General features: G+C 42.4%; 1 protein-coding gene across 1 annotated transcript in view; it reads left to right on the forward strand.

The window, feature by feature from the left end:
- The first annotated feature begins 363 nt into the window (after positions 1-363).
- ITGA4 (integrin subunit alpha 4) overlaps positions 364-14,062 on the forward strand; it is a 33,557-nt gene continuing 19,858 nt past the window's right edge. Inside the window, exons 1-11 of the mRNA XM_042874938.1 lie at positions 364-539; positions 658-779; positions 7,112-7,218; positions 7,315-7,444; positions 8,616-8,683; positions 9,326-9,455; positions 10,922-11,007; positions 11,335-11,394; positions 11,479-11,616; positions 12,066-12,177; positions 13,867-13,961. Coding sequence (XP_042730872.1) covers positions 364-539; positions 658-779; positions 7,112-7,218; positions 7,315-7,444; positions 8,616-8,683; positions 9,326-9,455; positions 10,922-11,007; positions 11,335-11,394; positions 11,479-11,616; positions 12,066-12,177; positions 13,867-13,961 — 1,224 coding nt within the window. The remainder of the gene's footprint in view (positions 540-657; positions 780-7,111; positions 7,219-7,314; positions 7,445-8,615; positions 8,684-9,325; positions 9,456-10,921; positions 11,008-11,334; positions 11,395-11,478; positions 11,617-12,065; positions 12,178-13,866; positions 13,962-14,062) is intronic.

Genomic DNA, 14,062 nt, shown 5'->3' on the forward strand with positions numbered 1-14,062 from the left:
AGGGCTGACGGCCCTGCGGCGCGAGGTCCGGCAGGCCGAACCCCCCGGGGGAGCCCCGCAGACCGCGCCGCTCCGGCACCGCCGGGCGCGGACGGGGCGGGGAGAAACCCGACCTCGCGCCCGAGACGGCAGCGGGGCTGCTGCGGCGCGGCAGGAGGTGGAGCGGCGGAGCCGTCCCCTCCCGAGGGCACCCGGCGCCGCGCGCACCGCAGCTCCCCGCTCGTTCCGCCGGCAGCGGTCGCTGTGAGGGGCGCGGGCCGCCCCGTCCCGGGGCAGGGCACGGGACAGGGCAGGGCGGGGCCGTCTCTCTCCCCGAGCGGAGCGGGAAGGCGGGCGCCCGTCTGCCCGGTGCCGGCCGGAGCCATGCGGAGCTGCGGGCGGACCGCGCGCTGGGCCGCCCCACTACTGCTGTTGTGGCAGTGTCTGCCGACGGCGCGGACCTACAACGTGGACACCCGGCACCCGCTGCTCTTCCGCGGGGACAACGGCACGTTCTTCGGCTACTCAGTCCTCCTGATGGGCCATGGCGAGGAGCGCTGGTGAGTCTCGGACGGGTCGCCGCGCCGTCTCAGTGCCCCGTCGCGGCCGCCTCAGTGCCCCGTCGCGGCCGCCTCAGTGCCCCGTCGCGGCCGCCTCACGCCTCCCGTCTGCCCGCAGGCTCGTGGCGGGCGCCCCGCAGGCCAGCTGGGCCGCCAACAGCTCCGTGCTCAGCCCTGGGGCCGTCTTCCGCTGCCGGATCGAGAGCAATCCCCGCGGGAGGTGCGAGCAGCTCCAGCTCGGTGAGTCGGCGGCGGGATGACTGTTGAGCGTTGCGGGACGGGGGTGCTGCCGGGCGCTGCCGTCGGGCGCTGCGGGGCCGTTTTGCACTGCTGAGAAGGGGAGGCTTTTCTTCGTCTGGGAGCAACAGACCGCATCAGAACTTGGCCGAGAGGTTCCCTCTCCCGCTCCGTCGTCTCGCATCTCTTAATGCTCTATTCGGCCGCTCCGGGGGGAGGTTCGGTGCTTTCTCGTGCTTCCCGCAGCAGGCTGGTGAGGCACAGCGGTTGCACCGGCACGGGGTTCGGAACGCGGGCTGGGCCTTTTATAGAGCTGTTCCCGCAGCAGCCTCCCCGACACACGGTGCGGCACGGCCACCTGGCGCGGTGCTCATCCCTCTTCATGAACTGAGCTTCAGGGGACCAAAGCTACGCGTGACCGACTCCATTTTTCCATCTTCTGCGTTTAACCAAACTTCTGCCATCCTCGGGAGGTGTGACTGCACACCCAACTTCTAAGTGTCGGATGCTTGCTCAAAACAAGAGTGCTTCTCAACAGGTTGCCGTCTGCACATCTCAGTTCCTTTGGGCTCCGTTCGTGTGCGCACGGCATGTTTTGCTCTGTCTCTGTGCTGTGCCTATAAAGTCTCCTGAACGTTCTGGAGCCGTTAGAGCTGCCAACTTGCTGCCCAGTCAGGATAAGAAGCGCGGGAAAGTTTTCAAAACGTTTGAAAGCAGTGCAGGCGATAGCGTGCCGTGCCCTGCTGCGCGCTCAGCGTGGGGGCAGGATTCTGAGACAAAAATGTTAGAACAACGATTTCCCTGTGCTCAGAATGGACAGGTTTGACCTCGTTTGTTTGTTTGTTTGCAAGTGGCAGTGAAAGTTACCTTTTGTAACTAAGTTACAAATAGATAGTATACAAGTGGTTGCACGTAGAAAGAACAGCATGTGAAGTTATACCGGCCCAAGTAGTTTGTTGGTGTTGGTTTGTTTTGGTGGTGTTGTTGTTTTTATTTATTGGAGTAATTTTCTTCCAACGTTAAATTTATACAATGTTTAAGAAATAGCTTTCTTCTCCAGTTGCTTGTTTAAGAGGCTTGGGAAAGTCGAAGAAGTCAACCAGTGGGTGAAATAGCGTATGCAGAAATGGTGTTGGGCCTCTATTCCTGGATTGGAAGCTAAAATAGCCTCTCACTGTGTAGGTGAGGAGGAGGGTGCTAAGGTTTCAGCTTCTTTGAAAGCTGCAATACCTCTGCAGCACTTCTCCATTCACTTGTTTAGCCAGTGTGGGGACAAGAGCTCTGTCTAACAAAGGAAATTCATGATCTTTTCCTCAGTAGCTTAGAAGATCCGAAACAAAGTGATGCAACAGGTGACCAGAAGTGTTTACATGGTACTAAAAGCTTAGGTTAACACTGCTTCTGTCCCTGGATTTAGAGACTGCGGGTTACACAGCAGTGTTTACTGTCTTGTCCCGAGCTTTTAAAAACAGTGATACCGCAAGAGTTCTGCAAAATGTTTATTTCCCTTAGTGCTAGATAGCATCTTTGTAGTACCAATGTTTGTCTACAGTATTTCTGAAGATAAATGCATCTTAAAGGAAGAGTTCAGCAGTAAAACAAGAAGTGAGGTCAGTAGAGCAGCCAAACCATGATGTGGTATATGGGATGTAAATGAAGTAGGGTAGGATCTGAACCTCATTAAGTCTCTGCCTTCCTGCTGAGCGGTCACAGAAATACACAAGGGAATTTGCAGTTGCAAAGCTAAACTTAATTATCTCTTGTCTAGCTCATTGAGGCTGTCGGCATCTTGGGGTCATAATGGTCTTTATCAGCACTGTATCTTTCAGTCAGTCAGTGACCTAGTTCTTCTGCTTCTTACCAGCAACAAGTTTGGGTTCTGAGTTTATAGAATAGGGTAGTTTTATCTGAAAAAAGTGCAAGGATATATTACATTCCTGCGATGGGCAGATGGCAAAACAGCCATTTCTTTTAATTACTTGAATTCACATGTCTTTCCAATGAAGAGTCTTTGAGATGATATGAAATGTAGAGTTGATAACAGAAGTGGGGTTTTTGAACATCAGAACTTTGTAATAAACAAAAGGACTTGGATATAAAAACTTTAAAACATATTGTTGCTATTTTTCACTGAAGTGGCCTTGAAACTGACTTAAGAAATTAACGAAGGATTTGTGGGCAATTTATGAAGCCCCTGATCACATAGAACTGCTGTTGTGTTTTTTGTGTCACATGTCCCTGTCTGATTGCTCAATAGAGAAAGAGTTGTGGGGAACAGTCTTATGCTGCAGTCATCGCAGCATCCAAAAACAACACATCCAGAGAATTGTTGTATTGCTCATGGTGTTGCAAGGATATGGGCTGGTGCAAAAACCAAGAGGAACAATGAAATCCGCTAGTAAATTTTTGCCTTCACAGCCCCTTGGTGGTGCTTCTAAAACACTCTGCTGAAAAGAGGAGTAAAGTTGTGAGTCTTGTTTCTAGCTCTAGTACTTCTGTTACTGGTGTCAGACAGTCTAGACCACTGATTTATCCAAATTTGGAGTATTTCTAGGTGATGGTTTATGTTAGATGTAGACACAGCTGGGAGCTGTAGGCACTAATACAAAATAGAATGCTCAAATATATTATCCAGAGCACTGTCAGCCTGCTAGCGTGTTTCTGAATTTCAAGAACTTATTTGTGTCAGTTTGGGGCAACAGTAGACGACTGTAGAGGGACTCACTCTTCAGATCTTTAGATCTCTTATATTTTGGACTTGTAGAATGTTCTCAGTGAAACTGCTCTCAGATTTGAAACTGAGAGCTTTTTATTGAGTGAAAAAAACAGGAGACTTTATACACATTGCCACCCAGTCTAAAAATAAAACGAAAGTTTCAACTACAATACATACTGTAAAGTCAGTGCATGTTTTTTTTGTTGTTTTTGTTTTTTAGAATCAGTTCAGAAAGCACTGCCCACAATGTCTTTCACCCTTCCTTTAAGTCCCAGCTGCAATTAACTTAAGAAGAAATTGCCCTCTAGCTCCCCCAGCCGAACCATTACGTTGGAAAAGTAAGCAGCTAATAGCTTTCCCCAAATGGCAGACCTATGTTCAACCCTGATCTTAATGATGGTCCTTTTGGTTGCTTGGCTTTTTGATCTCACTTGCACTGATCATCCCCTGCCAGTGGTCTACTTGGAAATGTATTCCAAGGAAGGCAGGACTTTCTGAGCGTAGGTCTGTTATGGGATCACAGAAACAGCTCTCAACTAACATCTTCTTCCAGGTGCAAGTGGTTTGAGGAGCATTAGAGGGATAAGAGCTATCCAGTCCTTGAAAAGAGAGAAGATTGCCTTGGGCAAATGAAAGGAAGCTGAGGCCCTGATATCTAGTAGAAGGGCATCAGGAGTCTTGGCCATGCAGTAAATTGTTGTTATAATCAGATGGCATTAGAGGAGTTCTGGAAGGATAAAAAGGATTGTGGGAGGCTGTTGGGCACAGAGAGCACTGAAGCAAGTTATATAAAACTGGTTTCTCAGACGACATTGCAAACATCTGTATTAGAGTCCTTGAGGCCAGGACTAGAAATGGCTTTTTGAGTTCTGACCTTGTTTATGTGCAATTATGCTGTTTCTGTGGATATGTGCAGCAGGGATTATAGCAGAAGTGTATCTTCCAGCTGTGTAATGTACACAGACGGGGCAATTACTTATCTCTCAGTGACTTTATGACAACGCACGCTCCTTTTCCCTGAGGCAGTCAAGCTGCCATGTCCTCCTGAGCTTATGTAGTGCAGCTCTGCTGCTTGTGCAGAGTGCAGCTTTATCACCGGAGATGGCCTTTATAAGGTCCTACGCTGAGCAGGGGCTCATCATTGTGTCTAGGATGTCAAATTCACCCTTCTCTTGCTCACAAAGGCCGATCGTTTTCAAGACATTTGAATGTTTGACAATCAGAGAAAGAGAGGAGACATAAGACAGCAGTAAGCAGAGGGCCAAAGGAAATCTGAATCAGCGCGTAGTGGAGTCCAGGAAAAAGGAAACGTAACCCAATGAGCAGCAGTGAATGGTGGTGCATTTTCTTGTTATGGACCTCTGACATACGTACAAGAGTGAAGTACTGAGATGAGCAAAGCTTTCTCCTATCTCAGATGTTACTGTTATCTGGTCTTTCTTGACTTACTAATAAAAAGGTTCAGGAAACCTCGTGAGGTTAGAGTTACGGTACCAGCCCTCTCCTCTTGGTCCATTTCCTACAAACTCACATGCACAGTGAAAGAAATCCCAAGTAATTCTTTGCCAGAGGAGGACAGAAAGCATTGCTGGAAGGGAGTTGCCAGAAGTTTTTTTTCTGATTTAAAGGAGTATTAATTTCTACACATGGGAATGTGGTGGCTTTTATTCCTGCAGATGTTTCTCCTTATGTTTTACCATGTGACAAAGAATTACCTTGATACTATAAATCTGGTATTTTCTGTCCAAAACTCTGATACACAAAACTTCCTAAGTACACAATCATTTTAAAACAGTGGTATATAGCAAAACCCACAGTCATTCATGTATCTCCATGGATGGAGATGGACTAGATACACCCCTTTCTGTTTCCATACTTAATATGGGGTGGTTGTGTTCTCCAAGAGCAGTTCAACAAATCCACTGAATTAGGGCTGCATGTTCACTCTAATGCAGTGGACAGTGATAGATCTCATCCCTGGTGCCCACACAGGGTGAGGGGTGGGATGTCCCCAGAACTGGTTCCTGCTCCTGGGAAGTGCCTGGATTTCAGGAATCACAGATCATCACTACAATAGTGCATCTGGGAGGGTCTTCAGAACTGTACAGAACAACTTGCTTAACTGGCATTATGTATTTCCTTATTTTATAAGCAGTTATCTTCATAAGCTGTGTCATTGTGATACATAGAAAAAATGCTGGTTCAGTGTATATTAATGTCAATTCTCCCAGGTGTGCAGTAGGTACCCTTATGAACGTAAAGCATGATTTATATAACTTAAAATACCTTTAAACGTGCAGCTTTTGCTTACAAGAGAACTGCTGCTTCCTAGGAGGAAGAGAGTATTTGCTGGCTTGGTAGTGCTGTAAGTTTTTGAATTATAGAATCTTTAGAGTTGGAAGGGACCTCTGAAGGCCATCTAGTCCAACTGCCCTGCAATGAACAGGGACACCACAGCTAGATGAGGTTGCCAAGGGCCTGATCCAGCCTCATCTTGAAAGTCTCCAGGGGCAGGGCATTAACCACAACAATAAGCAACCTGTGCTCACCACCCTCACTGTAGAAGACTCCAGGTGAGGCCTCACCAGTGCAGAGCAGAGGGGCAGGATCACTTTGCTTGCCCTGCTAGTCACACATCTTTTGATGCAGCTCAGGATACATTTGGATTTCTGAGCTGTGAGGGCACGTTGCTGGCTCATGTCCAGCTTTCCATCCACTGGTACCCTCAGGTCTTTTTCAGCAGAGCTGTGCTCAGTCCTTTCATCCCTTCATCCTTTTTGGGAGAGTTTGAAGAAATTTCACTCTGTTCTTTAAGGTTTTTAAAAATTAACTCTCCTTAACAAAACCCTTACTGCTGAATAAATGCAACAAGGCAAGAAGTATGCAGTACGTGTAGACTCAGGGATTTCACATTCCCCATAGAGACTGCAGTTGTATACCCTCTACCTGACAGCCATTTAAAGTAGAGATAATTTTAAGATCTGCTACTGACTGATACATAGATAAGAAGGATGCTGAAGAAATCCTTGCAAAGAATGTTTCTAAAACTGACCCTAATATAGTCTCAGACTCCGGAAGACTGAATTCCAGAACAGCAAATCCTCATTTACTCTATAAGCTCACTGTTAGATGTTTAAAAACAAAACCAAAATGTGGAGAGGGAGCAAAAGGAACACTTCTGTGCTGGATTTCCTTGATTTCTCATGCTGGCTTCACTTTCAGTTGTTGAGTATCAGTTGAAAATCCTTGGGCTCAGTTAGGTTAGTAACATGAACTTACTACTTAAGGATTATTTCATAGTGATATGATGTAAGCTATGAAAGAGATGCTACCTTAAAAAAATGAAATCTTCATCAGACTGAGTGTAACATCACTTTCTGCTACAGTTTCTGTAGTTATGGAGAAGTCATTTGTCACCTCCACACTCATCAAGTTCAGAAACAGCATGCTCCCCTTGGTTGCATAGGTTCCTGCCTTTGTTCACAAGCATGAAACATGTATGTGGCCTTTACAAAATGCAGACAGGTGTCAGCTACCAAAGTTTCCCCATAAGGTTCTGTTGGGCACCACGTAGCCCTTCAGCTTGTCCTCATGCTCAGCACTGGTTTTTGTGTCCTAGGCAATCCTAGCGGGGAGCGCTGTGGGAAGACTTGTTTGGAAGAACGAGATCATCAGTGGCTGGGAGTCAGCTTATCAAGGCAGCCCAGAGAAAATGGATCTTTTGTCGTATGTATTCACTGCTGCAGCTGCAAGTCTGCTTGTCAGAGTGCCTTCATAATTCCTGTGCTTCTGTGTCAAACATCACGTGTTTTTTATCCATAGGCTTGTGGACATAGGTGGAAAAATATCTTTTACATAAAAAATGAACACAAACTCCCATATGGTATCTGTTTTGCTGTCTCTTCTGATTTTCGAACTGAGCTGAGCAGAAGAATATGCCCATGTTATATAGGTAAGCATAATGCTTGAGTCCTTTCTAGGGAAGGATGAGATGCAAAATTCAGTGGTGCAAAGCTGTGAAAAGCCTCTGCTGCTCTGGGCAGGATATCTGCAGCCAAAGGCTTGAAGGCAGAGTGCTGATGTTATGAATGATGTAACTTTGCTAGCAGGATGTTTGCCACCTCTTAAGAAAAACTGCATTCAAAAGGTGAAACACGTATTTGCTGGTTGGGCTGGATAGCTGGCCAAAAATAGGCCAGTGGAGGACCTCCTCAGTTCAATTGCTCTGTCAATTGTTTGCTGTGCTCAGCAGTACCTTGCAGGGAATCATCAGTAGCACCTGATTGATATAGCCTCTGGTTTCCCAGCATGGCCACATGTCCAGCTGTTGTGCATCCCTGTTCCTAAACTGCCTCCTGCCAAGGCCACTGCTCAAGATGTTGGGCAGTCCTTTTTCAGAGGACTGCAGTGACAGAATAAGAATTGAGACCTGAAACTTTGAAACAAGACCATCCTGCTTTCCTTTCCATGCAGAAGGGCAGTCTGTGACCCTGTCCCTTGCCAATGTGAGGGAGAGCTGACAGTTTAGCCACAGAAGGAAGTCAAGCTTTTTTCTTCTGGGGCTTTTAGGTGAGCAAACCTAGGGATGAGACAAAGAGATCCTGATAGGAGGCAGTTAGCAAGGAGGAGGAGGAAAACAGGGCAGTGAGATTTTGTTGTAAAACAACTGCCAAATAGGTACCAGTATTTCTAAGGTATCTGTAATAAGTCCTTCAAAGCCTTAATGGAGTAAGGTCTGTCAAGACACAAAAGCCTGTCAGTCAGATTGCCTGGATTATAGGCCGAGTGGAAAAGAGTTGTATCCATTGGTGTTGCTCAATTCATACTATTTCATGGAATACTCTCATGGAATAACATAAAGAGAAAACTGGAGTCTTTAAAGTCACGAGATTTCAACGACAGTTGTGACCAAGAGATACTTAGTGCTTTGGGTTTGTTACATCGGCGTATTGACACTGAAGGTCATGCCAGGGAATCCACTATTTTTAGTTTTATTACGGAACTGAAGACTGATGATTCACTGTTTTGTTTTGTTTTAAGCTTCTCTTAGGTGCTCAGACCTGGTAATAAGTTCTGAAACTGTGTTCTTCTCATCCTCTTTTGTGTTTCTTTTCTGTATGCAGACCATGTGCGAAAGTTTGGAGAGAATCATGGGTCATGCCAGGCTGGAATGTCTAGCTTTTACATGGGGGTTTGTATTGAAGACACCAAACGTCCCGTGTGTGTGTGTGTGTGTGTGTGTATACACACAAGTGTATAAATATAAAATATATAGATATTATATAACATATAATTAAAATATAATAATAGTGTAATTAATGTCAGTAACACTTGCATGACAATTCCCAAACTAACCAAGAATACTTTTAATTTAAAATCACTTTTAATCTGCAATTAAAAATTACTATTCATGGAAAAAGAACATGAATGTAACAAAGTATGGAGTCTTATGGTTCTCTTGCTATTAGTTTGTTTCATGTAACATTAACACTCATAAGCCTTATCTTCTTGCTTTGCAGAGTAATTTTCTGTATTATGCAATCAACATTTTAAGACTCTGATTTATATTTTTTTTAAAGTAAAAGTGAAACTATGCAGTTTGATGTTCATACTGAAATGTTCTCAGATCAATGTTTGTAATAACCATATTTTGAAAAGGGATGAAAAATGTTGTCTATAATCTGGTGGTAATTTCTTGGTGCTGAGCCATACACATCTCCAGTGGCACTTCTCTGGATCGACAGAAGATCTAAAGGAAAGTGCTTGATTTGTTTTGCTAATTTTGTGAATGTTTAAACCTGAATAATATAGCTATGTTTTATTTTTCTTTTAGGACTTAATTATAATGGGAGCCCCTGGATCATATTATTGGACTGGTTCTGTTTTTGTATACAATACAACTGCAAATACAATCCATACTTACACAGATTCAAATAACCAAGTGAAATTTGGCAGTTATCTAGGTACTTCAAATCTTTAATACTTTATAAATATATTAATCAAATGCTTAGCTAAATAGTTGTTGTCTTGAAGTCAGTGCACCAGTGTTTCTCAGCATTTGCTTTGTCAATCCCAGGAGGGACAGTTCTAAAGATGTGTTCTAATTTTTTTAAATATTATTTAATTGTAAGGTATTCTTTCTTGTATTTTTTCATGGAAGTTTTTTAGATGTTGAAGTCAATATAATATCTATCATTAAAAATGGAGAAAATGAATCAGTTTTGTGTTTTTTTTTCTTCCCACACACACTAATGTAATGTAATGCCACAGTAAGAATCTGGGCACTCTGACTATTATAGTTTCTTCTGATGTTTTTTTTTTGTTCTAAAGTTCATTACAGTTATCAATGTTAGACTTCAGTAATACCATTATATATATATATATATAAAAATATATAAATGGTTAGAGGGGGCAAATTAAGATTCATCTAATTAAGTTTAATTTTTTGGTTCAATAAGCATGAACTAGGTGTTGACCTTTAAATGAGAAATTGTATTTTTCACATCTCTTACCTTAAAGTATGAAAATAAATGCTGGCTTTAAGAACATGAATTCCCAGCAGCTGTCTTCAAAGATTTAAAACCCATTCTTATCTGATCCAAGATGATTTTTCCATTTTCTCTGAAAGCTGTGAAAATCAACAAAAATTCAGTAAATGCAAGAGTAGCAAAATATGTTAACTGTCTTCCCTGTTTCAAATTAGCCATAATGCATTCTGGAAGGAATAACAGTGACTGGTGTAGCTACAGCTTGTGGCATCACAATTCTGTGGCTGGATGTCTGCACCAAAATGTGGTCCTATTTGTCAAGAGCTGTCTCCACACAGACAAATACGTTGTTATGTAGATTCAATTACAAAAGCTGATGCAATGTTTTCTTATTATGTAATCAAGCATTTGGTCTGATTTATTGCTATGTGGACATACACAGTAACCTGTGTGTTTGTGTGTGTGCGTATAAAAACACACACACACAAACATAAAGATGTGCACAGGCATAAGTACCCTCACATTTAATTTCTCTGCAGTCCAGTTACAACAATAGTTAGAGTGACAATTGAATAAAGTGCTTCCATGTTGCACTGTGTGCACATGTGATAGTTTGCATTGCGTTATGGACTCACTGAGCAGAATACGCAGTAACAGAAGATGTTTGCCATTTATTTTACAGACTTTTAAAGTTTGCCAGATAATTGAATCTCTGGGAAGAAATGTGTTTCTGACACTCATTTCTACTTGCTGGAGCTTACTGTTTGCATGGACGTTTTGCTTATACTTTCTTTCTCTTTCTGTTTTCACTGCTAACTTTTATGAGGTCTGAATGTCAGACTTGTAATAATTTGTAGTGTTGACAGCTTTCATATGTCACACTCCCATTTTTTAGTTTGTATAGCATTGACAGTATTGAATAGTGCATTTCTGTTTTGCAGGGTACTCTGTTGGAGCTGGACATTTTCTGGCATCATCTAGCACAGAAGTAATTGGAGGGGCTCCCCAGCAGGAGCAGACTGGTAAAGTAAGAGATTGCTTATATTGTTGGTTTGATCAATACTCCGCCACTAACCACCCATTTATTTCCCAGATTAGATTAACAGAATAAAGGCAAGTGTCAGGTAATATGATTTCTCCTAGGGAGAAAAGTTAAAGAAGGAAGGAGGTAAGACAGTCTACATAATACTGCTGTGAACTGCAATGTTAAAGGCACAGATAGGAGACAGCAAGTAGTAAGCCTTGTGATACTGCGTGTTGCCTAGATGATTCTCTAGCACGTGCTGTAAAGAAGACAGAAGATAGTATTTCAGATTACTGTTTGCTGAGCTTCACTTTTTTCTTCTCATTTTAGGCATACATTTTTAGCATCGACAAGCAACTGAATATTCTGTTTGAACTAAGAGGTAAAAAGGTATGTCTTTTATGCTACTTTTCTGCACCTTAGAATTTCTACCATTGAAAAACTGAAGTGACAGGATTTCTTGTTTGCACACAGCTTGGTTCTTACTTTGGGGCTGCAGTTTGTGCTGTGGACCTGAATTCAGATGGTCTCTCAGACTTGCTAGTTGGTGCTCCTATGGAAAGTACCATCAGAGAAGAAGGAAGAGTTTACGTCTACATCAATTCAGGTTCTGTAAGTATTTTCTCTTCAAAATACATTGTACCTCAGTTGTTCTCATATAATAAGCTGAAAGATTTCTTCTCCCATATCATACAGGATATAGGAAGAACAACTTTAGAAGCATGGTGACGATCTCAGCAGGACTCTGAACCCACAGAGGCTAGCTATGTAGACTTTAATGCACACAGTTTTCTCAGAGTAGTAAGCTCTTGTACTCTGATGCAAACCTTCTGCTGTTTACAGGTGTTTGCTATAGGAACTTGCTGTTCTCACTTTTAAAGAACAGCTGTATTATTTCTTCTCATTCTTATGCTAAATATTGTTAGATATCTTTGATAATGATGGCTTCTGCAGCAAGGAGCCGAGTAAGATTTTACACTGCTCCAAGCGGTTTTATTATTCTGAGGAGTTTCCCCTGGAAGAGCCTCTGTTAATGTGCCTTTGATAATATTTTCCTTCAGGAGGCAGAGATGATAGAACTGGACATAGTGCTCAGTGGGAGTGACACATATGCAGCCAGATTTGGGGAGTCCATAGTCAATCTAGGAGACATTGATAATGATGGTTTTGAAGGTAAGTATGAAAATCAATTAAAAACAAACAAACAAACAAAAAACACTTTGGTTTGAATTCTCACTGAGCAGTGGCCTGTCACCATAAATGGGAGCATTACGAAAGGTTGAGAAGATTTTGTCCCTTTGTCCTCTGTTCTTGGTCCTCTCCTGTAACCTGCAAGACTTGAAATGGTAATTTGCCTCTTACCTGGCCTAAAGCAGTCCTTTTCCTCCTTTAGCTACTGTTCCTATAACTCTTGCTAAATTCCTGTTCTTCTGTTTTGCGTTATATTCACAAATTTGCACAGAAGTTTCAAGTTTTGCCATGGAATATTTGCAAACTGCAAAGCAAAACAATAGTCAAGCATAGGGCCGGGGAACAGAGAAGTAAAAATCAATGTAATAGCAGTATAACAAAGCAGATATATGACACTGAATGTAATGTAAAATGGGCATCATAAAACTGCAGGGGGACTTGAAGCAAGTAGATTAGCTTTTGAAGGAAGCTAAACATTGGAAAGAGTAAGTGGAGACGATATTGAGAGTGACAATAGGAAAATAAATTTTCTTTTAAGAAAAACAGCTGGAAGCAAAATATAAAGAGGAATTGGGTGCTAGAAACCATTTATCTATAGTAAGTAACAGAAAAGCACAGCAGACCCAAGATCTTCAATGATGTAAGCTTTTTGTATCAGCCCCGTGAAGATAATGGCATGCACGTTGGTGTAGAATCTGACCCCCCCTGCAAGAACATATGTTTAGCTTTAATTAGACAGCACAACTTGGCTGTCCTATTTTCATCTCACAAGTGGAGAGACGTATTTTGTGTGTTTTAGTCAGCCAAGTATGGATTCAATCAATGTGGATTCAATCAGAGCTGTTCAGCTAAACCCAGGCATCAGATTTTTGCTTTTCTTGTGATGTTGGTTTGGTGATCCATATGTTATTTGTGATTTACAGATAGTTCTATTTCTTTGTGAATGAAATTTCATCATTATTGATTTGCATGTGTGAATTTTAAGGTGCTGTAATTAATTCCCCCCTGCTTTTTGGTGAATGTCCTCTGGCTATTTGAACCCTGGAGCTTTTTGTTGATGTTTTGTAGCGACTATTAAGAGTTGGTTGGTTTGCTTGTTGACAAACCATTTAGGGATTAAATCAAGTATGTTTAAAATATACTCCTTTGTACAGACAACAGACTGCCTTCATTTCCTTGTTAAATGCCCATTCATTCCTCTTATCAGCTGTTAAGGACATATCACAGTAAAATACATTATTTATTTTAGTTAATGTAATACAACTACTACTTGTGCTTCAGTCGTTTAGCCCACTTGGGAATAGCAGAGTGCAGGAAAATCATAATAGTTTCAAGAACACAGGCAGTTGTTTTTTCAAGGCCACATTTTAGCTACTCTCCACAATAACCTCTTGAGGGTCAAATTCAGAATTGATAAGAACAGACTTTGCGTTGCACAAAATTAATGGCTGATTAGCTCTTATTTTCCAGAAAGGCAGTACTTCAGGCAGAGTCACGTTACTGAGCTTGTCTGTATTGTTTCCAGTTCCCTTTATCTTTAGTGCTTGCTTTTGAATTCAGTCAAATAAATGTGCTCTGATACAGTGTGCATTGTGGTTTGGATTTCATTAACTGCATTTTGTACACGCTTCTTAATCAACTGTTTATTATTATAATTGTTTTTTTCCACAGATGTAGCAATTGGGGCTCCACAAGAAGATGATCTAAAAGGAGCTATTTATATATACAACGGCAGGGAAGATGGAATAACTCCATCATTTTCACAGGTATGATTTTTCAATGAAAAATCAATCAATCCATGAAAAAAACCTTAAGTTTAGATTCAAGAGGTTTTTCTCGTAATTTAACATTCAGTACTTTAAAAGAC

The sequence above is a fragment of the Lagopus leucura genome, unplaced genomic scaffold, assembly GCF_019238085.1.
Source record: "Lagopus leucura isolate 7727_CA_CO unplaced genomic scaffold, USGS_WTPT01 Super-Scaffold_100012, whole genome shotgun sequence".
In the NCBI taxonomy this organism is placed as follows: domain Eukaryota; kingdom Metazoa; phylum Chordata; class Aves; order Galliformes; family Phasianidae; genus Lagopus; species Lagopus leucura.